Source organism: Onychomys torridus, chromosome 8, assembly GCF_903995425.1.
Source record: "Onychomys torridus chromosome 8, mOncTor1.1, whole genome shotgun sequence".
Lineage (NCBI taxonomy): Eukaryota > Metazoa > Chordata > Mammalia > Rodentia > Cricetidae > Onychomys > Onychomys torridus.
Window position 1 is genome coordinate 39,041,406 of NC_050450.1, and position 27,452 is coordinate 39,068,857.

At 50.1% G+C, this 27,452-nt stretch overlaps 1 protein-coding gene across 2 annotated transcripts in view; it reads left to right on the forward strand.

Annotated features, from left to right (window-relative positions):
* Positions 1–27,452, forward strand: part of Adamts2 (ADAM metallopeptidase with thrombospondin type 1 motif 2) — a 209,083-nt gene that overhangs the window by 119,476 nt on the left and 62,155 nt on the right. For both annotated transcript variants that reach the window (XM_036198014.1, XM_036198015.1), the window contains exon 4: positions 22,943–23,145. In XM_036198014.1, coding sequence (XP_036053907.1) covers positions 22,943–23,145 — 203 coding nt within the window. The remainder of the gene's footprint in view (positions 1–22,942; positions 23,146–27,452) is intronic.

Sequence of the window (27,452 nt, forward strand, 5' to 3'; positions counted from 1 at the left end):
AGCTGAGGCTCATCAGCCCCGTACTTCCATCTCACACCCAGGCTGACCACTGGACCCTGGGAGAAGGGGAAGACACAGAGGTGTGTGTGGCCCTGGCCTACAGCCAGGTTGGGGCTGTAGTGAATGTGCTCTGATCTCACAGGCTGGCTGGGAGGACCAGAGACCTGGCTGCTGTCTAGACAGGATGCTGAGTGAGCGAATCGATACCAGCTCTCTGGTCACCTGGCAGAGTCTACTTGAAGTTGCTTTGAAGTTTGTCTCAGAAGGCAGCCTCACATCTGGGGCCTCCTCACACCACACACAGGCCCCTCTAGGTTCCAGACTCTCATCCTGTTTCTGACTATATTATAGGCATATCCCTGTCCCCTGAGTGCCTGCCCCCAAACAGCCTCATCTCCTCCCTCATGGCTCTGTGAGCTCCCCAGGCACAGGGAAGGGCTTCCTAGGGTAGCCAGCCACACCCTGTGTCCTCTCCCCCTGCATCCCTCTGTCTCTCAGCAATGTGGGGATACGAGCTGGCTCCCTCCCCATCTAGTCAGAGCCAGGGCTGTTCTGAAGAACATCGCATCCTTCACATCTGCTGCCTGCTCAGAATCCATCTCCAGTCTCCCCGATCAGTCTTCCTCCACATCCTCGAGGCCTGCTTCCCACAGCATGGCCTCCCTCCTTCTCTGGACAGCCTCTTTCTCCTCACTCACCACATAGGTGCTCTAGGAACTTCTATTCTTGGGGGCCTATGTTATGGATCCCCTTTTTACTCAGTCCACCTGGCCTGGGGAAGGTTATACAGCCTCTCAGCCCTCAGCCTGCCTCTCTCTGAGCCCTCCCCAGGGGGCACCAGTTTCTCTACTGGGTTCTGGAGCCAAAGCTGAGTGATCATGGCCCAGGAACAGGGAGCTAGGTCACTGCAGTTTACATGTTCCAACAATGAAGCAGTTTCATGGAGTTTTTAGTAACAGAGCAAAGAAAGTATAAATCGAGGCATTTAAAAAATACACCAGTGGAAACATTAAGTGGGTAGATAGAACAGCGGGCTGAGGAACCTCCACTATAGCGTCCCAGGCACTCCTGTTGGCAAAGAGTGTTTTGTTAATACATTCCAAAGGTTTTTATCTGTTTATCAGGATGTTAGCCCTGACACAAAGGTTGGCAAGGAATGGCTCTCTAGAGGGCTGAAACAGCCAGGGAGAAGTTGTAATTAAGCTATCAGATCAGCAATGTTCCAAATCCTCCATAGTCACTGACACTCTATTAGCCAATCAACGTACACAGATAGCTCCTTTCCAGGAATTCTTCCTTACATGGCGCACTAACTCCGTGGTCCTCTGATATCTGAGAGCACACAGTCTGATCCACACTGATCTACTGGTGTCCCTGTCCATCCATCAGCAGCAGACCCCTGAGTCTCTCACATCCTGCTTTCTGGTCCATGCTCAGAGGCAGGTCTAGGAGTGGGTACCAGACCATCACCATCCCAGGTCTCCAGAGTTGCCACTGGCTGTCCTGGTGGCTCCCCCAAGCATCTAAGAGCTAGCCCTGGCTGAAGCCTGGCCACCACTGAGATTCTTGGCTGTCCCTGCAGGCATGTGGCTGGCTTTTTGGATGGACTCATGCATCGCAGCTTGGAAAAGGATCCACAGCTCCCAGCTGTGTCCTGCTTCCCCTCTGCCTTCCTCTGCTGCCCTGCCCTCTCCTGCCCTGCACTCACCTGCCCTGCACTCACCTGCTGCCCTTCACTCACCTGCTGCACTGCACTCACCTGCCCTGCCCTGCCCTCACCTGCTGCCTTGCCCTCTCCTGCCCTGCACTCACCTCCCCTGCCCCCTCTCCTGCCCTGCACTCACCTCCCCTGACCCCTCTCCTGCCCTGCCTTCACCTGCCCTGCATTCAACTCACCTGTGATTCCCCCTTCACACAAATGTTAGCATTTCCACACACTGTATCCTCTGCTGCACTTGAGCCTGGCAGATGTACCTGGTGTACCTGGAGATCACCATCAGTGCTTACGGATCTGTCCACCTTCTCCTGCACAGACACCCGTCATGTGGTGACTTCTTTGACCAGATCCTGACGGATCTCAATCTCCAGATCCTCAATTCTTTTCCAACTTGATTTTTTAAAGCATACTTTAAAAGTTTCATAGTGTACATGATGCATCTTTGTCAAATCCCCCCCAGCTCCCTCCAGGCCCCCCAATACCTCTCCCTCCCAACTTCATGCTCCCTTTTCTTTCTTAGTCAAAGTAGTGCCACCCAGGGCGCTCCTGAGTGTGCGGCTGTCTCACCAGGGCATGATTGACTTACAAGTGTTAACCACCAAGTGTCTCTCTTCCCCAGCACACAGCAACTGCCCCAACTAGGGGTGGGACCTTGGTACCCCCCAATCTGTCTGTGCTGTAATATTTTTTAAGATTTATTTTTATTTTTAAGTGTGTGTGTGTGTGTGTGCGCACGCGCACACACACACACACACACACACACACGCACGCGCGCGCGTGTGTGCAGGTGTCTGTGGAGGTCAGAGGCATTTGATCCCCCTGCAGCTGGAGTTACAAGCTGTTGTGAGCCGCTCAACAAGGGCTCTGGGAATCCCACTCGGATCTTCTGGAAGAACATCAAGCACTCTGAACTGCTGAGCCCTCTCTGAAGCTCACCCCACACACACCCCGGCCCTGCCCCTGCTGCAATGTTTAACTGGCTTGATCTTGTGCAGACACCACAGCTACTGTGCATTCACCTGTGCAGCAGCCACGTCGTGCACAGCTCCCCTCCCCACCCTCTGGCTCTTGCCTTTGTTACACCCTCTCTTCCTGAGTGTTTCCTGGGCCCTGTGGAGGGCAGGACTGATACAGGTGTCCCTGCTGTGGCTGAGCACTCACTGCCGAGACTTGGTTTTGTTTTTGTACTCACTGTTTCAGGAGATGCCACATTGAGTATCTTCACACTTTGCCCGCTATTTGAAGGAACAGGAAGGGTGAAGTTCTTCAGCCGAATTTCCTAGCTGGTGGTGGTGGTGGGCACTGGCGGTCGAACTGAGAATAGCATCCAGGCCTATGCTTACTTCTAATTTTGAGACAAAGTATCACTAAGTGGCTGCCCTTGACTTTGCAGTCTTCCTGCCCAGCCTTTTGAGGAGCTGGATTGACAGGTCATGTATACCACTAGTGTGGCTTAAAGGTTCATGAGCACAGCGACCTTCTAGGAGCTTGCTAGATACATTTTCCCCCCAGCATATAACCATGCCCCACAAATTTGGATTCTGGCCATGTTATATGCATATTTCTTCTATAAAGAGTGAGGTTGAACATCTTTTTACATATTCAAAAGCAGCTGTGACATGCTTTTCTGATAGCTGTCAATTTCATTTCATTTGTTTACTTCCCTTTATGATTGTTGGGCTGGTTCTTATTGATTTGTGACAGCTTTTTATATATGAAGGATTAATATGTTTACATATTTAAGTACATCTGACATTGGATGAACTAATGCTCATGTGTAGGCCCCATAAGGGAGGAGCAGTCTGGTGTTCACTAGGGATTTGTTAATGTGTGTGGACAAATTGTTTACTGGTTATCTGAGAAAGGTTCTGTAATAAATCACATATACTTTGTGCTGTCTTCCAGGATGGGAGAGAAATGAAGGTAAATAAGCAGGCAGTGGGCTATGGCCCCTGAAGTGCCTACTAATGTGGGGATGAGGGCTACTGGGCTTGCTCTGTTGTGCCAGAGTATGTCTGTTATTTGAGGCTCTCTAGTCAAGTGGAAGGATGCCACTCAAGAAATGGACATTCATGGCATGGCATGAAGGCTACAGGCTGATCTGGGGGGCTAGCTTCTGATCCTTTTACATTGCTTGGCAGTATTTAAAACCTAGAGACAGTGGGCTAGGGAGACAGCTCAGGGGGTAAAGTGCCTTCTGTGAGCATGAGGCTCTGAGTTTGGCTCTCCATAGTCACATAAAAGCAAGCTGCCCTGGCTCCTGCCTGTAACCCTGCACTGGGATTGGGGCTGAGTGACAGACAGGAAAATCCCCAGGGCTCTCTGGCCACCAACCTTGCTAAATTTTTTGAGACCCTGCCTCAAAAAATAAGGTGGGTAACAGTAAAGGAAGACACCTGCCATAGGCAAGTGCACCTGTACGTGTACACACACACACACACACACACACACACACACACACACATGCACACGCACACGCACACACACACATACCTCAGCAAGATAAAACACACAAACAAATCAGAGATATCAGAGATATTGGTGGGCATGGTGACTCAAGCCTATAATCCCAACAGTTGAAAGTTAGAGGCAAGAAGAACAGAAGTTCCAACCTTGACTATACAGGAGTTCAAGGCTAGCCCAGACTCCAGACTCCACAAGACCTTTCCTCAAAATAGATAGATAGATAGATAGATAGATAGATAGATACATAGATAAAATCAGCGACACCAGCACAAACCCAGATTTTCAGCCTCTCTACACAAAAAGAAGGCCCAGCAACAGGATGGCTCCCTGCCAGTCACTGCCTTCCCCTTTGGCTCAAGGCAGCCTGGACCACATATCCCCCAGCCCAGAGGCCAGGCTCCCACATGGCTTTTCCTATGGGAGCAAAATATTTTTCAGGAACAAAACAACAAAAGATAAGCCAAGAGGACCGCCTGTTTTGAGGAAAAGAGGAGAGTGTATTTCTTCCTGGAAATACAGAGGTATGTAAACAGTGTGTCTGGCTCGAAGAGAGACTTCTAGAAGTACACTCTCTTCATTTGCAAATGGAGTCCTTGCAGCTGGCTCGGCAGAGACCCCAAGAGTCTGGGAGGCCTGAGTGAGGATTGCACTTGGCTTGGGGCCTGGGTCCAGAGGCATGTGGCCCCTGTGGGCTGTCAGTGTGTTGGGAGCCATGGTAACCACTCTCACAAGGAAGGGAGGGTGGGTCAGTGACCACAGGCACCCACCTAACAGCCACAGTGAGCCACACTGAACCCACCTGTCTTGGTAAGTCTCACCGCTACCTCCCCTGTAAGCAATGGCTGGGGAAGAGACATTCATGTCTGTCTCCCTTCAATGTGAGCAATTGGCTGCTCCTTCAAGAGAGATGAACACCGGAAGCTGCTTCAGTCCCCACAGCGTCTTCCCGCCCTCTCCAGCCTCTGCTTGCTCAGACATAGCATAAGGATAATGATAGTTTTCCATTGAGTGATAGGTCTCATTGACTGAGCTTCATGTAGTTGCTTGAGCAAGTGTGTGTGTGTGTGTGTGTGTGTGTGTGTGTGTGTGTGTGTGTGTGAGGGAGGTGACCAGACATGTTTAAGTATGTGGATGTCCATAAGCAAGTGCATACATACACCTGCAGGCAAAACTGAGTGTGTCACTGTGTGTCTGTGTGTGACAGTATGTTGTGAATGCATGTTTGAATGTGTGTATATACGTGAGTAGAGTTTTTGGATGTTTGTGGATGTGGAGGTATGAATGAGTCTGTGTGAGTGGGTGTGTACAAACGCGTGTGAATATTAGCATGACAACTACATGTAAGCATGAGTGTGGGGGTGATGTGTGGTGGTCACATGACCCCCAGAGGACTGTGAAGTGGTACTGCACAGGGACTGCAATGGAAGGGTCTTAGTTAAGGTTTTCATTGCTGTGAAGGGACACCCTGACCGTGGCAACTCTTACAAAGGAAACATTTAATTGGGGTCGTGGCTTACAGTTTCAGAATTTCGGTCCATTATCATCATGGCAGGGAGCATGGCAGCATGCAGGCAAATGTGGTGATGGAGCAGTAGCTGAAAGTCCTACAGCTTACAGGCAACAGGAAGTCAACTGACTCACTGGGTGGCATTCTGAGCATAGGAAACCTCAAAGCCTGCCCCCACAGTGACACACTTCCTCCAACAAGGCCATACTCACTCCAACAAAGCCACACCTCCTAATAGCGGAAGTTACAGTAATACTTGGGGAGTGAACAAAGGGAGATAAATGAAATTGTAGGTTTGGGGACACTCTGGTGGCTTGTCTCAGGGCCTGAAGCAGGTAGGTATGAATTACACCAAACATCAGGCCAGTCCGGAAGGAACAGGGTTCCCACACAGCAAGCAGTGGCTAAGTCTTGGGCTCTGGGGTGGATGAGGCCATTGGACAACAGGTGTGGGGAGCAAAGAGTTCCTTAAGTTCTCAGTGCCTTCTTGTGCTTTAGTGAAAGTCAGGCAAGGCGCCTGCCTTGAGAAACTGGGTTCCCACGCACAGACCCATTTACTTACCCGCTCCATCTCCCAGTGAGCTGGCCTCCTGCTGCCTGGCATGGCCACATCAGCTTTTAAACAGGACTGCATAAGCAAGTGAGTTGTGTAGCTTGGTCTATTTGAAGGGTCCCTGGCAGTGAGATCAGGATTTATCCCTGGTGCATGAGCTGTCTTTTTGGAGCCCATTCTATGGTAGGACACCTGGCACAGCCTTCATGCAGTGGGGAGGGCCTTGGTCTTACCTCAACTGAATGTACCAGGCTTTGCTGATTCCCCACGGGAGGCCTTACCTTTTTGGAGGGGGGGATGGATGGGTTGGGAGGGGGAAGGCTGGGCAGCAGGGGGAGCGTGAGGAGAGATAGAGGGAGATCTATAGTATGTAAAATTAATTTTAAAAACCCTTTTTTCGTTTGTTTGTTTGTTTGAGACAGAGTTTCTCTGTGTAGCTTTGGAGCCTGTCCCAGAACTCACTCTGTAAACCAGGCTGGCCTCAAACTCACCTGCCTGGCTCTGCCTCCCGAGTGCTGGGATTAAAGGCGTGCGTCACCAGCAACTAGTTTAAAAAAACGTTAATAAAAAAGAAGAAAAATAACTTTGTGCAAAAAAGCAAACAAACAAACAAAAACTAAAGCCTTCATGATTTTGGGAGACTTGCCTAACAGTGTCTGTCCTCTGCAGCCTTGGACTATCAGGATGGTAAGAGCCTGAAAAACTGGGCCTGGCAGTCTTCAGCCTGAAGGGTGATGGCTGTCTTCATCCCTCTCCCCGATTCTCAGGGCAGTGTCCCCACCTCCACCCCCCTACCTCCCACCTCCTCTTCAGTAGGAAAAGCCCTTCCAGGCTGTCCTGCAGATCAGATTCGTGGGACTCAGCTCTGTCTCCAATTTCTGATTTCCTTCCTTCTCTAAACAGGGGTATCAAATTAAGCCTGGTCAACACTGTGGGCTGAGAGCAGGCTCAGTGTACCCAACAACACGGCAGTGCCTTCAGGCTTTGTGGGAGTTGGGGAGCCCCTGCTCTCGTCCTCCATCACAGCCCAGGTCTTTCTCAGACAGGCAGCATCATGAAAGAAGGGCTGGTAGGAACTACAAGGTGTGGAGAGGCTCCTACCCTCAGGTGCTTAGGTACCAAACTCACATAGGAAGTCTGTCCGCCGGGCAAATTCAGAACCTATGGGATTGAATGATGGGGAGAAGGGCTCAAGATGTACCTCAGGGGCCTCTATTGCGGCAGCCCAGTCTGCACTAGAAACTCACCTGTGGGAGAGGCGGGCCCTGGGGAAGTGCTCAATGCCAGGCTCAAATGCCTGCTGCCTATGGAAGACACGGGAGAGGCCAGAAGGACAGAAAGGAAAGCCTTGGCCTCACATGGATTTGCTGCAGTATCAAAAGAGATATGGTTTGTGGAGAGAGTGGTGGTGTCTGACACTCTTTGGAACACAGGGACAGAATGCCACCCTCTTATTGTCTTACCGTCTTGGGCTGAGCAGGATGTGGGGAGGGACCAGGAGGAGGGCAAGCTGTCTGTGGTTTCCATGTGGGGCTCCTGGGGCAGACCCAAGGAGCCTGGGGGAGGCCCACTCTGCTATCCATCCCCCATCATTCCAGGAGGCACTGGAGCCTGGGAGAGTTCCTTGAGTCTCCTGGGCTGTCAATCAAGAGGGTGTATCCAATTGGCAGAGATGCTCCTCCCATGTCCTCAGCAGGGGGTGGGGGTGGGGAGAAGATCAAGGACACTACTTAGTCTTTCCTTGAGCTGGTCAGGAACAGAGAGGGACCTGAGGAACAGTGAACAGCTGACTCTCTCTCCCATCAGAAATCCTAACATACCTCAGGTTTGCCTGGTGTGAAACCTTTGGGATTTCTCTGTTTCATTTCCAGATGTTTGAGCTGATGTCTCTGGAGCTGTGGGGCCCATGGTGCTCAGCAGTCCTGAAAACAGACCCTCAGTGTATTATGAACACCACCCACTATGTACTGTGATACCGTCCAGTTGGTAGAGTGCTTGCCAGACATGCACTGGGTCCTCAGGTCACTCCTCAGTACAGCATGAACCTATCTGGGGACACACGGCTATAATGTCAGCACTCTGGTGGGGGAGGCAGAAAGCTCAAAAATTCCGGGTCATCCTCAGCTACATAAAAATTTGAGGCCATCTTGGACTCCATGATATAAACTGTCTATAAACAAGCAGATGAATGAATGATGAATGAACGAATGAATGAATTCCAGTGATCCAGACACCAAGAAGTCACCTGTGAGGCCTGTCTGAGGGGCAAGTGATATAGCTCCTCACGGCTATTCACAAAAGCATGTCCCTGCTTCTCCGGCCTGTGCCTAAGTGCCACAGCCTTGTTTTCACTATGGCTAAAAATCAAGTGACTGACTGTGGCACTGGGTCACTGCAGGTGGACTGAGACAATGTCCAAAGCAAAACCAGAGCACTGGTGCTGCAGCTGCCTGTTGTCCACTGGGACCAAAGGCCGTTGCTGCCTCGGAGTGGCCTGTCAGTCTCTTGAGGGCAGTGCCCCGGGCTGCTGCTGGAGGCAGACATGGACACCCTGCACTGCTGGGCCCCTGCAGTGTCTGCTAGGCTTGCTTGCACATCTGGGACACCCTGCACTGCTGGGCCCCTGCAGTGTCAGCTAGCCTTGTTTGCACATCTGTCCGACAGAAGCCCTGTTCGCACCCTACCGGGCTGCTGTGAAGAACACACATGAGCCTCGGTTTTAACAAGACACGTGTAAAGCCTTCTGTCTTGCTGTTTTCTGTTACCAATAACAATCTGCTCCCAGGTTGAGGAACACAACTGGCCATGGCCTTCTTGTTGGCAAAGTGCCCACATGGCCCAAGACAGGGACCTTTGAGAGACCAAGTCAACGTGACTTTTGGAGCAGCCTCACTTCGTAAATCCACATGTGACATGCGTGGATGAATCCATTCATGAGCTGGAGCCCTAATCTCATTGAGAAGGCCCCTCAGCCCTGCCTCTCAGTGTCTCCAAATGGGGACTGAGTCACAACATGAGCTTTGGAGGGAGTAAATCACATCAGACTGGCACTCTGAGTGCCCAACATGGAATGGGCGTTTGGCCCATGTATCCAGTGTCACTTTCATGCACATCCCTGCTATGGGGCTTTTAATGTTATGCTTTGGCTGAGGTTCATGGGGAATTAGTACTTACCCTGTAAAGTCCCAGCAGCAACCAGGAAGAGCCAGTCAGCCAGTTCCTCTGTTTGCCTGGACTCTGGGCAGAGCCAGGAGAGGACAAGAGGGGCGGGGGGGGTGGGGGGGGGGGTGGGGGGGGGAGTGAGAAACCACTAATCCTAGGCTGGGTGGGGGGGAACCAGGGACAGGCTACTGAGAGAGTACACAGTCTGGCATACATTGACCTCAAGCTTCTGCCAAAAGACATACAGGACCAATCGTGCGTGACATGGGGTCAGAGGAACAAAGGCTGGCAGGTAGCGAGGACTTGGATTTGAAAACTCCACAAATAGGTTCAGTATGAACTCCTGCCGGAGGCCCAGGCCAGGACCATGGCAGAGACGGAGGCTGGAATGGAGACAGTTTCAGAGACTCCAGGAGAAGAAAGGAGCCAGCTTTGTAGGGCTGGGTAGACAAGGGTGAGCTGGGTAGTTGCATGGGGATACAGAGGGAGATGAGTGAGGTAGTCAGCCCTCAGGGTACCCAGGATGTGTGTAGTGTGAGGTGTCTCAGGGCCTTGTGGAGCAGGATCTAGGAAGCTGCCTGATGCCCCCATCAGGGGCTCCAGTATGTACACTGTGGGTTGCTTACAGGGATCATCTGCCCTGAGACATGCTTCCACAGGCTGTGCATGATGGCAGGCTGCAGGCTGGAGCGCTGGCCATGCTGGGCTCTGCGACACTGGTCATCAGTTTCCTGCTTCCCCCACATTCTAGATGAGATCCCAGGGAATCTCTATGGGGGCTTGTGGGTGTCTGTGTTTTGTTCTGGAGTTCACGTTAAATATTTTCACTCAGTCATCTGCCAGTCTCTCCATTGGCTCCCGCCATCTGGCTGCTTTGTGCTGGGGAGACACTGAAAAGGAGACTCAGGGCCAGTTCCCTCCCTGGGGTGTGCTGTCCCACAGCGAGAAAGCTTGGCACCCTCAAGGCCAAGGCTGGTCCCCAAGACCCTCCTTTAGAAGGGACAGTGCTTTACTGGCCTCTGGGCTCCTAACCTCGCTACCCCTTGAGGCCCCAGGAACCTGGTTGCTGAAGGGTTGGGTGCAGAGGCTTCTTGGAAGGTGGTACCAGGAGAATAAGTGGGTATGAGAGGGTCCTGCTCAATCCAGCTGTGCTTAGCAGCAGAGTGGGGCGAGGGTGTTCTGGCACCTCAGGTGAGGTCTGGGGACAATAGGCCACCTGTCCCTGCTGCAAATAAAATTTGAGAGACGCTATGAGAACAGGGCACCCAGCACAGTGGCCTGCACACTTCTACAGGAACACTGAAGCATCATGTCCCCAAGGCACGTATTTTGAGGGGTTGGCCCACTTACTTAGGCTCCAGACCTTAAAGACTTAGCAGGTTTTCTCCTCACCCCACACTGGGCTCCTAGAGAAAACCAGAGGTGAAAATCTGAAACGGGGAGAGACTGTCACACCTCAGGTCTTGGTAATCTCAGGGTGCTTTGGCCAAACTATCTGGGGCATCCAGCTGAGGTCAGTGCACATGATGGTGTCTGGGTGGGGGTCGTGCTGGGGCTCTTGTGGTTTCAAGAGATAGAAAGCCAAATGAATTGATTCAAAGAGCTGGAGAGTTGGGGAGCCAGAGACGTGTGAGATGTGCCACCAGCTGTTTGGGGCCATTTTTCTGCGGCTGTAACAAATGCCTGAGGCTCGTTCCATTATAAAGAAAGACCATTTGTCTCAAAGCTCTTTTTTCAGGGGACCCTGTCTGTGTGACCTTTCTCATAGTCAAATGACCACACAGGAGAGCACCGGCAGAGGGGTTCACCAGGGATCCAGGGCCATAGCTTGCTCTTTCATTATGATGTATTCTCACGGGAACGAAGTCTCAATGAATAACGTTGTCTCTTGTAAGGGCCGTGGCCCCAGTGGACCAAACACCTCCCATAGGAGGCGAAAGTCCCATCAACTCTCGGAAAACCAGGCAGGCACAAAGCTTCCACCACGTGAACCTTCAGGGGCTGCCCTCCCCCACACACACACACACCGACCTCAGCCCAGCCTCAGCACCTGCTTGTCAATATCTTAGTTTGACTTCCTTTCGCCATGATAAAACACCCAACAAAAGCAACTCAAGAAAGGGCTTATTATGTATGGCTCAAAAGGCCAGGTCACAGTCCATCGTTACAGAGAAGACACAGCAACAGGACCCTGAGGCAGCTGGCCACGTCTACAGTCAGGAGCAAAGGACAGAGAACAATTGTATGCATGCTAACGCTCAGTTCACTTTCTCCACTCTCGTACAACACAGGGTTCCCTGCCTGGGGAATGGGGCTGCCCACAGTAGGCAGGTCTTCTCACTCATCAAAAGAAGCCCCCACAGACATGCCCACGGGCCAACCTCATCTAGATAGTCCCTCATTGAGGCTCCCTTCCCAGCTGATTCTGTCTTGTGTCAAGTTGATGGTTAAAACCAACCAACACAACATCTCATCTTTGCTTCTTGGGAAGAAGAAGCTGCCCAGTAGCCCTGGAATCACACATCATGGCAGCTTCTCATCTACACCAGCAGTGTTCTTGGAGTTCACTGCCCTGGCTGGACCATAGGAGTGCTTCTGAAGCTAGGGGCTTCACGTAAAGCTACGTTGGATTTGGCTTTCCAGAGCCATTTAGACTTGGAGAGGGAGACAGTTACTGATCAAAACAAAAATCAAGAATGAACACCCAGCACAGTGGAGCTCACTCTGCTACCCCAGCCCCTGTAGCTCTGAGAAGGCAAAAACACCCAGGAAAGCTGAGATGCTCCATGTCCCCCACCAAGGAGCATCCAGTGCTCTAGCAGAACATTATTTGAGGACCTTATCACAGGCAGGGAGACAAAAAAAAAGTTTCCTTCCCCTTCTCCAGAACCACTTTTTCATGCCTGAAGAAGCCTCGGAAGGTGGAGTGGGCCTGGTATCCCCAAGTTCCCATTCCATGGAAATGCACAGTTCTTCAGCCCCCCACTTCTGAATTGCGCAACTGAAGCTGCCCTCCCCCAGAACCGGTACCCGTTCCGGCTCCCCCATTCCACCTCGGATCGCAAAAATGGCACAGAATGAAGCTGCATCTGTTGGAGCTGCAGCAGTTAATTCAGGTTTGGTAATGAAGTTATAAAGACTGGGCTGAAATAACCATAATGAACGCCTTTTAATAAAACTCACCAGTGGGACTCTGTGCTGATGGCCCCCATGGGGCTGAGCCTGCTCTCTGCTTCCAGAGCCTCCAAAGAGCCCGCCTGCTGCCAAACAGGGCCTCTTGCTGTGCCCTGATTATACACCTAGGTAAACATATTTTATCTTAATGACCATCTTTGGTGGAATCTGCAGTCACAGAGTGATTATGTCTTCAAACCTTCCTGCGGATGACCTCGCCTGGACTGGTGCCTCCATGTACATTCTGTGAGCTGTGAGGCCACCACTGCCCAGGAAAGCCCGAGCCCTCAGCAAGATGAGCTGGCTCGGAAGATGTTTTTGTTGAGAACTCACATAAAAAGCCAGGCATGGTAGACTGTACACCTTCGATCCCAGTTTTCCTGTGGGGAGGGGGAGAGCTGAAACAGGAGGCTCCCTGGAAGCTTATGGGCTAGCCTGGGGTAAGCAGCAGCTAATGCCACCTGCAACAAGGACCGACACCTGAGGTTGTCTCTCACCTCTGCAGGTGCACTGTGGCAAGCCTCCCTCTCCCTTTCCTGAGCAGTGCAGTAGTACCAGTTCTCCCTGAGTCCTGGGGAAGGGAGAAATCTGTTCTAATCCACATGGTTGACATCTTGGGTCAGCAACATGGTTCCTCTGTGCATGAAGTGCCTTAGCAAGCTGTGGTTTCAGCCATTCACCTTGCTGAGCCAGCAGAGATCTAGCACATCCACAGTGTCTCGCAAGCATGTGACAGTGAAGGAGGGGAGCAGGCAAAAGCCCGGTGAACTATGGAAAAGCATTTAGCTGTATTTTCTTCTAGCATTTCCACAGCTTCATTCTGATCACACCAGATTGTATCAGTCAATTTTGCCTTATAAGAAAATGCTAGAGGCAGCTAACCTTATAAAACAAAGGAGGTTATGTAGCTCACAGTTTTGACACCTTAATAGCAAGGCATTGGTATGGGCTTAGCTCTCTTCTTCTACCTCTTACCTCCTCCTCTCTCCTTCCCATGCTCTTCTTTCCCTTCCCCCCCCCCTCTCTCTCTCTCTCACACACACACACACACACACACACACACACACACACACACACACGCGCACACACACACACAGGAAGACAGCTCTATGGAAGCAGGGGTCTTAGAGATAATGGTCTGTCCTTTGGGGTCCCCTTGCTGGAGGATGGTCAGTTGTCTTCAACGTTGGAGGCATGCTGTCAATCACTTCTCATCTTCCCTTGTCTTTTCTGTATTGAGTCTCCTGCTTCCTGTATTTTGTATCTTCCCCTTTTCTTGGGCAGGTCTTTTGTTTGGATGGACCCTCTCTTTCAGTAGTTTTTTCAGAAGAAATAATCAGCTGGTAGATGTTCTGGAAACTTGCACGTCTGGAATTTCTCTATTCCAGTGTCGAACGTCACAGAGTTGGGGTGTGAGATGGCCCGCGAGCCATTCCCACAGATTCTAAGTGTTCCCTTTGCTTCATCATTTGCCTCCTTCTAATGCTGCTACTGCGACGTCTAAGCCACGCTGAATCCATTCCTTTGTCTGTACTTCTACCGCCTGCTTGTTCCTGCCTGCCCTCTACGGAAGCCTGCAGGCTGGCAATCCTGTCTGCTGAAATGTTGTAATCGTCTGATCTGTTTTACTCTTCTCCGTTGGGCGATAGATGAATCCTTTTCCTCCTGGGAACACACTCTAGTCAGGGGAACTTTCTAGAATGATGGATACCCTCCTTTCTGGTTTTCCATGCTCTTTATGAAGCTTCTATTATCTGGGTGGTATGCAAGTGAGCAAAGCTTCTCAGCCTATTATCATTTTCCAGATTGGCTTACTGCTTCACTTTGTAGGAAAGCCCTCAACTGTATTTTCCAACCCTTTCACCAATTTGATCGTTTAGTTCTCGTTTTAAAAATGTCTAGGAACTCACTCCAATGTTCTCCCCCGTTCTTGTTTAAAGTATGTATGTAACGTCTCCTCTCAGCATTCAGACACAAGCTTCCTGTCCCCGGTTCCCTGCAGAATCCATTTCTTTCCTGTTGGAAATTACTGCAGGTTTGTAGAAAGAAGCTGGCCTGGACTCACCCTTTAGATAGGCCTCATTGGGAGGGCTTTGGGCTCAGGACTAGAGTCACGAGGAGCTGCCATGGGAGAGCATTCAGAGAGATGGATAGCCACATGGCCCTGGAGGGAGAAAACGTGTTCCCTTCCGTCCCCACAAAGGAGCCTCATTGGTAAAGGTAACTGTAGAGAAGGGAGGTCCTGGAAGTCTACCCTTCAATTACAGAGGACAAAGTGAGTTTCTGACCTTTACAGATTTTTGGGGTGGGTAGGCAACCTCCATACCACATGACCTGTGCTGGCCAAGAATCACACAGTAGGAAAGCACTAGATAAAAGTAAAGTTATAATTAACCATTGTCCTTAGTCTGGGGCCAGGGGACTGGGCTTGCTCATGGCTGCCAGGGGATGGAGAGAACTGGACTCTTTGAAGAGCTATAAGGTCAGAGTGTGTTTATCAACTCTGTTTATGGGGGGCTGTACGGGGGCTCTGGGGAATGTCAGGGAGAGAGAGGCAGGGGGATTCTGTGATCTCATGCCCCTTTCCTGTTATGGTGGGTGTCAGAGGTGCCCACCAGAAAGATGGTGGCCCTTGGCTGGCCACTCATTTGCAAAGGTAGGTGGTAAACATGATTATTGTGATGACTGGAACCCTGGTGTTTGTAGGTAGGTTCTTTTTGCTCCTTGGTTCCTCAGAGTGCTTGCCCAGGCTCTGTCTGGAATAGTGACTGTCTGGCCACCAACATCTTGGGAACCAACAGAGGAAGTGGTCCTTCACTGAATCCTCCAGTCTCTAGAATGGTACCCTCACCCTGAAACACACCAAGTTCTTGCATCCCAGAGACCTTTTACACTTTTTCAAGGAAGACTCCAGCCCAACACCAGTCCAGCAGAGGGGCATGGGACATGGGCAGGGATTGACACTGCCCTTCAGCTGATCTGCCCAGACCACACTCCTGGATGCTACTTGCTGCATCAGCTTCCATGCTTTGGGGGACTGTGGCATAGACTAGAAGGATCCTGGCTCTTCTCCATAGCAGCTTGAGGCTCAACTTGAATATATCAAGTTTATTACCACAAAAGCTCTCCTGCTTCCCGGCCGATGACTGTTCTGATGGTGCTTCTCTTCTGCTGGCCCTGGGCTTATAGCTTTGGGACTTTAAAAATAAAAGTCCCCGACTGACACTTTCCAGACAGATGGATTCCAGAAAGGAGTTAAATGGGCCGTTTATGTTCAAGCCTTTATTTTTACCCAGAAGTCTGGGTGTGTCCTTGGACATTTTTTCAGTACATTTCATGATGTTAACATACTCTGTTCTAGTGAATGTGATTTTATAATATATAGTCTTAATTTGAAGGAGTTCCTTTTCATTAATCTTTTCCACACATGTTGTCTTCTAAGTAAGTTCTGGAATTTGTTAGAGTTTAATGATTCTTTTGCAATTGTGTTACACTTACCGATTCATTTGGATGAGACTCACTTTTCAGCCCAACACTGTATCATTTTTCTCTTCACGTATTATGGGTGCTTTCTTTTTTAATTTTGGAGTGTTAGGCGGTATTACCTCTCGCTTGTCTTTATACCTTCATCACTTCTATTTATTTCTCTGTATAACGATGATTGTGCACCCTCCCCCAACCCAGTTTTCTAGCTGGTTGTTGTTCTGGACAAGCGAGTTATCAACCATTGTACTGTCACTTCATGTAAGAGGAGATGTGTCTTCCTTGTGGGCCGGGCAGGACTTTCCACAGCAGATCTAGTCTTTCCTTTTCAGCTTCTGCTAGTTATCTCTCTATGCAGTTCTTTACATCAGCTGTTGGAATTTATACCTTCTATTTAGTCTATGCTTATTAGAACTAAAGGGTTTTCTTTAAAAAAAAATTATTTATTGTTTGATGGATATGAGTGCTCAGTCTGCATGTGTGGCTTTTTGTCAGAAGAGGGCATCAGATCCCACTCCAGATGGTTGTGAGCCACCATGTGGGTGCTGGGAATTGAACACAGGTCCTCTGGAAGAAGAGTCAGTGCTCTTAACCTCTGAGCCATCTCTCCAGCCCCAGAACTAAAGGTTTTAAGGCCTTCTTTTTTACAGTAATTCCTGATTTTTGTTTCAGTATTAGCCATTATAGACATAATTTTTTGGTTTTCTTTGTGTCTGAATGTCTTCTCCACACTCATAAAGGGGGTGTGTTTTATTTTTTTGCTGGTTTGAACACTAGATTGTTTTATAAATTCAAATCCTTTACATCCATCCTTAGCGTTTTCTCTAACTCATGTGTTTTTTTTTTTTTTTTTCTGGAGTGGGTGTGTGACTGTACACACCTAACTGGGCTTCTCCTTCTCCTTGTATCCATTTGGTGCTCGGGTGAGAATATTGGCTTTCCTCTCACATCTTCTTCAGACCCTATTTGCCTCAGCAGCCCATCCCCTTCAATACCTCAGATTTTATTTTAACTCACAAATGACATTAAGACACATCATTTTTTCATTGCCAATTACATGATACATGTTTGATTTCTTTACCCCATTTGTTTGAATCTGTCCTGGCCCCTCTTCTCTTGGTTTTTCCCTCATGTCAGTCATGTATAGCTGGCTCTTGTCCCAGTTCACACTCCTCTACCTGTCACCACGCTCCCCTCCTGCTCCCACCCACCAGTGCCATCTTCCCGGCCTTACGTTACCAGCCTCTCCTTCCAGATCAGCCGCCCTTCTGCCAGGCCCTGGGTTCCCACTGCATTTCTCTGCCATGTCTCGGAACCCTTCTAGTCCCAGGGTCCCTGTAGGGCACTGGGGAAGCTGAGGCCTCCAGACCCCATGGTCACTGTCTTCTCCAAGAGCAGAGAAGCAGCAAATGCCAAGGGAAATCCACAAAAGATGCCAGGACTGCACACATCTGTCACTCCTGTGGGAAGGGAGAGGATGCCGTCTGGGGGAGGAGCTGAAGGAGGAGAGTCTTGGAACTTAGGAAGACATGAGGATGAACCTTTTCAGCTGGAACCTGATGGATGGAGGAAATAGGGAGGATCATTCCAGTGGGAGCAGACGGTAGAGTCTTTCCCTGTCATGGAACAGTAGGCTTCTCTAGGTGACAAGCCCCTGCCTTGACTTACCCCTATTGTCTCCAGTGTTTAGTGAGGGCAACGGCGGTGTGTGTGTGTGTGTGTGTGTGTGTGTGTGTGTGTGTGTGTGTGTGACACGTGGGTGGTGTCAGTAGGCTTTGCATTAAGTTTGACAAAATACCAGAGAGAAACAACTTAGAAGGAGGACAGGACCTGGGGTCACAGGTTCAATGGTTTGGGGCCATGGTCACTTGGCCCTGCTGCTCCAGGCTATACTGTGGCAGCTCATATCACGGCATGGAGGAGGAGGCTTCCCATCTCATGACCACCAAGGGGCAAAGAGAGTCAGGAAGGGGCTGGGAGCCAACATCCCCGTCAAGGGTGCACCCTGGTAACCTCACTTCCTTTTACTAGCCCTGGTCTCTTTAAGTCCCCATTATCTCCCATCAGTGTCCCAGGCTGGAGCCTGAGCCTTGGCCATATGAGCCTGGGAGCCATTTAAGAGTCAAACTTTATTAGGAGTGGAGATCAAACACAGCAAGCTCTTCCACAATCTCTGAGCCCAATGAGACTTTAGAACTGTTGGTTAGAGGCTGCCTTCCCTCTGGGTGGTTTGGAGGGCTCCTTCAGCACTTGGGTAATGTGGGGCAGGAACAGAAAACTGAAGAGGCCAGCCCAGCAAAGGCAGAGACTTGCCTGGCCCTCAGGCATCCTTGCACTACAGGGCTGGCACCTATCACACTCTGACTTTACAGACTAGAGCCCAGGTGTCTTTTCTACCAACTTTGGTTCCCCTAAACCAGCCCTTGTGCTGGTGGAGCATGGGGGTATCCTCTAGGCCACGTTGATCATATTGGAAATGTTGGGCATTGGTGGTATATGCCTGTAATTCCGTCACACAGGAGGCAGAGATAGAAGTACAAAGGTGTCTGGTCTACAGAATAAGTTCTAGGACAGCCTGGGATACATGGTGAGATCCTGTCTGAAAGTCAATCATACCAAAAAAATGGTGTTGAGGAACATACCCACACTTTATTGTGCCCTATAGTCTTGTTGCAAGGTCACAGCACTCCTAAAATAAGAATCATTATTCTTTCTGTTGTTGTTGCTATAGACAGGGTCCCATGTGTTTCATGATGGCTTTGAACTCCCTCTGTAGCCAAGAATGACCTTGAACTCCTGATCCTCCTGAGGGCTAGGAGTCTAAGTGTGCACCACCGTGACCATTTAATGCACTGTTGGAGGATCAAACGCAACTAGGGAAGCATTCCACCAACGGATCTGCATGCCCAGATTCAGAATCATTATTCTTTAAGGAAAAATGTTAATATTGGACCTAGGCCTGGTCTCAGGTCCCAGCTCCTCCTCTCTGGCAATGTGGCTTGATGGTCTCAACCTTTCTGCCCCTTTATTGCTCCTTGTTGATTGTCTTAATCAATTTTGGGCTACTATCACAAAATACCTGACACTGGGCTATTTATTAAGAAAAGATGTTTATTTTGCTCACTCTTCTGGGGAATGAAAAGTTCAAACAACACGATGTTGGGATCCTGGCAAGAGCGCCCCCTGGCTGTGTCACAGTATATCAAGTAGCATGATGTGGTAGAAGTATATTCCAGAGGAAGAGAGGAAGCCAAGGTGAGGGTCTGTTTTCCTCTTTTATAACAACCAGTCCCCCAGGAGAATAACCCAGCCCCAAGAGCCTTAGCCCACTTCCACATGATGGCCTTGGTTCCTTAATGAGTCTGGAGCTCCCGTGACATAATTACTTCCCCTAGGCCCCACCTCTTAAGACTCTGGCATCTCAGTGACTCTTATGTTGGGGACCATGCTTGCAGCTCGGAGACCTTTCAGGGACAAGCCAGAGGGGTATGAGAACAGCCAGGAGCCCCTCCTTTTTGTGAGAACTGAACACAGTTTTGTCACTGTGAAGGGCTGTCTGTGCACATGTCCTTGTCCTAGAAGCCACTCTGAGGATGCTCGGAGGTGCAGCCCTCAGCCCATGGGCTCAGCACCCTTTGCTGTACAAAGCTTACATAGGTGGCTGCTGCCTCAGTCTTCCCTGGGTAGGAACTCTGCTTCTCCCCATCCTACCCACAGACTGTTGGTCTGCTCTCAGCAGCTTTCCTTTGCCTTCTAGAGACTCTGAGACCAAGGCTCTTTGGATATGGTTTCTGCTGTGTCATCCTTATCAAAGCAAAGAGAGCTCCAGATGCCATATGGAAGGGTCCCCAAGCAAGGGAATGCCAGGAGCCAACTATCTTTTGTTTACTCATTTTAAAAGATAAGCTCCTGTGATAGACATACAGGCAAGGAGAGGGTCAGCCAACCAGCCCATGGCTGCTGGGGCCCCTGTTCTCTCTCTAGCATCTGTCAGCCCCCTCCCCCCTTGGGGGGGAACCAGTGATTTCTCCGTGTGTGTGTGTGTGTGTGTGTGTGTGTGTGTGTGTGTGTGTGTGTGTTGCTAGGAGAGGGAGCTGCCACAGATGAAAGATGAACTGTAGGCAGCAGTATCTTCCTGCCTTAGCAGGAGATGGACAGCATTGACAGTTCATCACCCAGCCTGCACTGTTAATGAAGGATAGGACATATGGTCATATGAACTATGGGCCAAGGACCAAGTGAGACAAAGTCCTTTAGGTCATGCCAGCTCTCCAGCCTGGTTGAGTAGGCTCTGAAGACCAGAGCTACTGTCAGAGGGACCACTGGGAGGTTGGCCCAGGACCCTTTGGGAGCTTGTTGCTGGCCAGGGAGAGACAGGCATATCAGGACCAGAGTTTAGCCAGTGTTCAGATCATAACCATTGTGAGGAAGATGGGGGTGTCTCCATGACTGATGAGGTGGACTATCTGCCTGACTGCCAATTCCCAAAGGGACACAGAAGGGCCGGAGGGCAGCCAGGCCAAAGTTCATCTGGTTCATCTGCTGCCTGAGGGCAGCAGACCCCATTGCCTTGGTCTACCTGCCGTGTCCTGAGCTAGCAGGAGCAGACTGAGGGGGTTTTAAGGAGTTTGACTGCTTGGAAGGGCTGATCCATCTCTCCACTCCCAGGTCTTGGCACCTCTCTACCAAGGGCTGGGTTTTAGAGAAGATGTTCTAAAAGGTAATGCCCAAGAAGTCATTCCCTATGATAGCTGATCTTGGTTGTCATCTTCATACCCTGGGAAGAGAGAATCTCAATTGTGGGTTAGCTCCATCAGGTTGGCCCACGTGAAACCCTAGCCCACTCCTAGGCTGTATAAGGAAGCAACCCAATTAGCAGAGATCCTCCACGATTACTGCTTCAGCTCCTTCCTCCAGGTTCCTTTCTTGACTTCTGATAATATCCCAAAACCTCTAAGCCAAATACACTCTTTCCTGACCAAGTTGGCTTTGGTCAGTCTATTATCACGACAACAGGAGAGCACATTGGGGACCCCTCCCCACAAAAATCATCACAATAAGAATAATGTCAGCAACAGTAATCACCATGCTTGAGGTGAAATTGGCATCTCCAAAGCATTTTTACAAAGCCTCGTTGCTTCGGATGGGCCTGGAGCCCACGGTTTGGCTGAACATCTGTGTCACGTTGGCACCACAGCTGCCTTGCAGAGTAGGGTCAGAAAGGTACTCTCAGAGACCTGGCAGGTGGCTTCCCTGGTGACCTAGGCCCCTATGTGCCCTCTCTCAGCACACCTAGGTGACCAAAGGCCAGCCCTGTCTCTTAGTTTCTCAAGAGAGACTGGATGTTCTTGATGGTTTCCAATGTGAAATCCTCCAAGTTTCAAATGCTGTTAACAAAATTAGGTATTAAAAAAAACCACCCTGTGGCTCCAAGGAGTGCCTCTTCAGTCTGCTCTTCCCCTGGGACTGCCTGTGTGACCCTGAGCAAGATAGGGGCAGAAGGTGGTGTCTAGCTCTTTTCCCAGGGGAGAACTTTTTCTGGGGAAATCACCATCTTCTTTGCTTCCCAAGGTGGCTCTGAAGGTGAGCTGTCCCTGCTCGCTGAAAACGCAAAGAAATAAATGCATGAAAATAGAGCAGCGATCCCTCAAGCCTTGTGTCAGATTTAAGTCCCAGGCGGCTCCTCTGGAAGCATCAGGGTGGCCCTGAATCATCTCCTGGCAGATAAGCAGAGCAGCGCTTAACTCTGCATGGGGCCCTTCCTGCAGGGCTGGCCTATTCCCCATGCCTAGAATATCCCTGGGCAGGACCTGCCATGTTTGTGCATGTGTGCATCGCACGCATATATGAGCATAAGGCTATGCACTACAGACGTTCATTTGTGGTTTGAGCATATACGTGTCTGTGCCTGCAGGTTTATATACGTATGTTACATGTGTGTGTGTGTGTGTGTGTGTGTGTGTGTGTGTGTGTGTGTGTGAATGTGTGTGTGTGTGTGTGTGTGTGTGTGTGTGTGTGTGTGATACTATCAGTTTGTAGTGTTAAAGGTAAGCTTGAGGGCATGAAGTGTCTGTCTGGTTGTCTGCCACATAAGGGTTCCTTGTCTGTAAAATGGAGACAGTGATTTGTATTGAAGATACCCACTGGGTGACTGAGTGAAGAGATTTGCTGGGTGGCTCATGGAGGTGGGTTGGAACAGAAGCATGTGCCAAGCTGCCTTGTATCTTCATGAGCTGCCATCCTCAGATGTTTGGTCTCACCCATTGTGAACCAGATGAAAAATCAAGGCAGACAGCGTAGCTGCAGAGGCAGTGAGCATGGCGTCCTGGGCTCTGGTCCTGTTGGTGGTGCAGACCCTTACCCTCAGACTCTGCTTCTCAGCATGATCAGTGCGTCGCCAGGTACGGACCTACAGGGGCAGTTAGTCAGTTCTCTCCCAAGTCACACTGTGGGAGGTGTGAGAGGGATTTATGGGTCCCTGAGCATCAGCACTGGGGTTGAGGACAAAGTTCCCAGGTGGAGACCCAGGATACAGGTATCAGACTGGTCCATTCCTTGAAAGATTGGGAGACAGTTCTGGAAGGGGAGCTAGAAGTGAGGAGACACCATGTGCCACATACTGTCTGTGCTGAGCCTCAGTTTCCCCAGGTGGCTTGTGTTTGTCACTATTGCCCCTCTCTAGACTTCTATTTGTTCTACGAATGGGCACAATGCCCCCGGTTCAGGGTGCTATGAGTTTTAAATGAGACAGTGGTCACCCTAATGCCACCCTGGTGCCTGGATGGCGACTGAGTTGTACCCAGATGGGTTCTGTCTTTCTGTGATGCCCCTGGGGAAGGGGTGCTGGGCTGCTACCAAAGAAGGTGTCTTCTCCTTCCAGGAGCCTCCCAGGGCAGCCTGGAAAGCCTCAGCAGAGCCCTGGGCGTCCTGGAGGAGCGCATCAACAGCTCACGGCGGAGGGTGCGCAGGCATGCTACCGACGATGACTACAACATCGAGGTCCTGCTGGGCGTGGACGACTCAGTGGTCCAGTTCCATGGGAAGGAGCATGTGCAGAAGTACCTGCTGACACTCATGAACATTGTGAGTCAAGGCTGGGGGGTGTAGGGAATACGAGTGGAACAGTCTCTTGGAGGCAGGACTGGAGTAGGGCAGGGAAATTGGGCTTGGGTAGGGACTAGGCGATGGCTGGGTGCGTCTATGGGTGGGTCCATCAGAGGGTAGGATGTTGGCAAACGGGGCTGGAAGATGGATGTGATGGTTAATGTTAATTGTCAACTTGATAGACTCCAGTGTCCTCTGGGAGATGGGTTTCTGGGGATGCCTGTGGGAGATTATCTGGACTTCATTAATTAAGGTGGGAAGACTCCACCACTATGGGCAGCACCATCCCCTGGCTGGGATCTTGGGCTGTGTAAGAGGAAAAAGGGAGCCAGGCAGGAGCATCCATCCCTCTCTGCCTCCTGATTGTGGGTGTCATGTGACCAGCTGCTGCAAGCTTCCAGGGCCTTCATTTCCCCACTCTCCCTCACAGTCCCTTGAACTGTGAGGCAGAATAAACTCTTTGTCACTTCAATTACTTTTGTCAGAGTGTCAGAAGCTAAGATAGAGGGGTACTGGAGGGCTGGACTGGACTCAGGTTGGGCCTTAAGGGGCAGAGCTGAGCTGGCAGGCTGAGATCTTCTCTGATCTGGGTGGTGGGCTCTCCAAAGCCCTGCTAAGAGACGAGCAGTTGGAGGAATGACCAGGCTATGGACATGGCTGTGCCTCTCAATTGGAGCATGAGAAGGGGCTGTTTTGTGGGAGGTGCGTAGGGAAGGCTGGCAGGCTTACAGAGCATCACAATGAACAAGGTCTTCCCAGGACCTCACTGGAGGTGAGCAGACAGACACACAGAGATAGATTCTTCTCCTGGGAGCTAAGATGGTACCTAGGTCAGCCTCTGGAAGGTCCTAGTGAAAAGATCTCTCAGGGATAGAAAGGAGGAAGTGAGTGAACTGAACCCCGGAAAAAGATTGCCCCCTGAGTGGTCTCTCTCCCTCCTCTAAGTTGCCCTGGTTACATCCTCGGCTCCCACGACTTCCACCTTGCCTCTGCAAAATTCTTTGTATTTGTACATTTTATTTCGGAGAATGTTAATTTCACATTAATTTTAGAAAAGTACCTTTAATTTAATAATAATAAAACCATAATCATTGAAATTAACCAACCCCTAAGATATGGCTGCAATAATAATAGTAACAACAAAAATAAATAAAACAGTAATGGCTGCAATTAATGATCTGCTAATGTGTGGCTGTGTGCCAGGCCCAGGCTCGCCACTTTTGGTGCAGTATCTTAGGAGATATTCACACTAAGCCTGTAAGACCAGAAGATATGCAAATATCAGCCTCCAGGATACGTATTCTTCCCCCTAGTTCCACTGTGCTCCAGCTCATAGGGAAAGGGTGGGGCTTGGAATTAAAAAGACTAGGTGTGTCCATGGGAATGGGGCTCCAGCATTCCCTTGGTGTTCCCATCATTAAAATGGGTAGGTTCCTTCTTGCACCCAGTAAGGTAGTTTAGATAACATAATGGAAGTGAGTGGGTCTTCAGTCTCTAAGAAAGGTAATGGCAGTTTCCATCTCCAAATGAAGTGTGGGTTTGCTCACATGACAGAGACAATAGCACAGAGAGCATCACCCCTAAGGCGTCTACAGGGGACCCTGCCTGAAGGGGGTATTCACTGGGACTTCTTCATGGGGCAGGTGAATGAAAATCCTCCTTTTCCCTAGTGGAGGGCTCCTGTGTCATGGAGCTTGTTGGAAGACATCTACAAACTTCCCCCCCAACTTTTGACCATAAGCATTCATTCATTCATTCATTCATTCATTCATTCATTCCTACATGCACACCCCCGCCATCCAACTGTAGCCCTGTTTTAAATAATCACAAGATGTTTTAGTTTCTAGAAAAAACACCAGAGACATAAGAAATTTTGAAATGAATCCCATCTCATCATCAAAACAACAAAAAGAGGATGTTAGGCGATAAACCTGAGGCGTTGAGAAAGGATGTCTGGGTCACATCTGTTTTCCTTGTCACACAGATGTGCACACAGCAAATGTTTATTGACCAAGTGCTTATCCTCATGGGTGGGGTGGCGAGTCCGTCAGAAGGCAAGGGTGAGACACAGAGTCCTGGGGCTCTGGGGCGGGGGTGGGGTGGGGGAGGCTCACCCCCTCATCCAAGTTCCTCCACTTCAAGAGTTTCTTGTGGACCAGGGAGACACGTTTTCCCCCACGCTAGGGGCAGAACGTTGCACTAACGGTTTGTACCCTGTGGCCTTTAGAGTGTTCCCACAGCTGGGAAAAGGGCTATGCAAGGCTGGTGGGGCCCTCTGGTGGCCTTGGAGAGGAGGGACAGGGAAGACATATGTACAAGAGGACAACCTTGTTGCTGTGTGACAGCTTTCTGTAGTTGTCCTTCTGGCCTTTGGAATATTGCAGCCACTGGCCAGGCTGGATCTTGAGCTCTTGAAATCTGGCCAGGGAGAGGATAGAATCCATCGCTTTATCCAAACAGAATTTCAAGTTTAACTAAAAGCATTTTATTGCAATAGAAGATAAGCCAGGCCCGGGGCTGGGAAGACAACTCAGTTGGAAAAGTGCTTGCCACATAAACACTAGGACCCGAGTTCAGGTTCCCAGCACTGATGCAAAAAAGCTGGGTTCAGTGGTGCACACCTACAATCCCAGTCAGCTGGACCAGTGAGCTCCGGGTTCAGCGAGAGATTATCTCAAAAAGTAAGGAGGATGGCGCAAGTGATAGAGCAGGACACCTGACTCCCTCCTCTGGCCTTTCCACTCACACAAGGGCCTGCCCACAGACGCACACACACACCTGCACACCCACAAAAGTAAGTGATTGAGGAGGATGCTTGCAGCTGACCTCTCCCCGTGCATACAGATGTGCATTCACTCACATGCACTCCAATAAGGAAGGAAGGGGTGGGCAGAGAATGACGCACAGGCCTATCATCCCAGTTGAGGCAGGAGGACCTCAAGTCTGACAGCTTAACCAGCTCTTGTTTAAACTAAAAGTACAGAGACAGCTAGTCATATAGAGATGTGGTAGAGGGTTTGCCAAGCATGTGACAGTCCTAGAGTCAGGCACAAGGACACAGGTCACCATTTACCATTTTAAAGCTCACAGTTTGTGACATTAAGGTCATTCAAAGGTCACACCTTCCATATACAGGATTCTCTTCATCTTTTAAAGCTGGACCTTCCACCATTAAACACCATTTCCTCACCTGATCCTCGGGGCCTGGCTGTGATTGTTCTGATTTTGGTCTCTGAATCTGACCTCTCTGGACCTCAATATCAGTGAATCTGCATGGTATTTGTCCCTTGGAAGCCATCTTATTTAATAGTGTGACAGTCTAAAGGTTGTTCAGATTGTAACATGTTGGAAATCTGTGTGTGTGTGTGTGTGTGTGTGTCTGTGTCTGTGTCTGTGTCTGTGTGTTTGTCTGTCTGTCTGTGGTGTGTGTTGTTTTGCCTTGTTTTTGATACAGGTCTTGCTATGAATCTCAGGCTGACCTTGAACTCATGATCCTCCTGCCTCCAACCTCCTGAGTGCTGGGACCACAAGCGTGCACCTCCATGCCTAACCTCGCCTCCCTTCCTGAAGCTCCGTAAGATCCATAGTATATCTAGACAGGTTTGCTTATCCTTTCGTCCATTGATGAGCCCCTGGGCAGTCTCCACCTCCTGGCTGTTGGGAATAAAGCTGCTGGGAGGTTGGTTACAGATTTCTGTTCACCACTCTGTTTTGCATTCCTTTGGCTACAGACCCAGGAGTAGAAAGACTGAATCATATGGTAATTCTATGTTTAACTTTTAAGAAACCACCATGCTGTTTTCCATAGCCTCTGTATCATCTTCTGTTCCCACCAATAATGCACGAGGGTTCCCAGTTCTCCACAGCCCACAGCACTTGCCATTGTGATGGAGGCCACGCTAATGGGGACATGGCTTGTAGTTAATCTGCACTGGAGTTCCAGTTGCCTGTGTGGCCAGCAGCCACTATCCTGGGCGTGGAATGGTGGGAAAGCCTGCTGTGCGCTCCTCTGAACTTGAAATTGACCACCATTTACTAAGCAAGCCTGGGTGGCTCTGGGTGTGTGGACCTCAAGCCACAACCCCAAATAGCCCTCAAAAGCCTGGCCAGTGGCTTGTTCCGATCCCCTGGTAGTCTACAGCTGGTCCTGGGATTCCCAAGGCTGTATCACAGAGGGACTGACATTACACTGGGCTGGCATCGAGCTCGGTTGGTAGAGTGCATGTGTCGATGTAGCATTGGATGAGCTCCAACTGCGCCCTGGGTCAGGTGACCCCTGAAAGCAA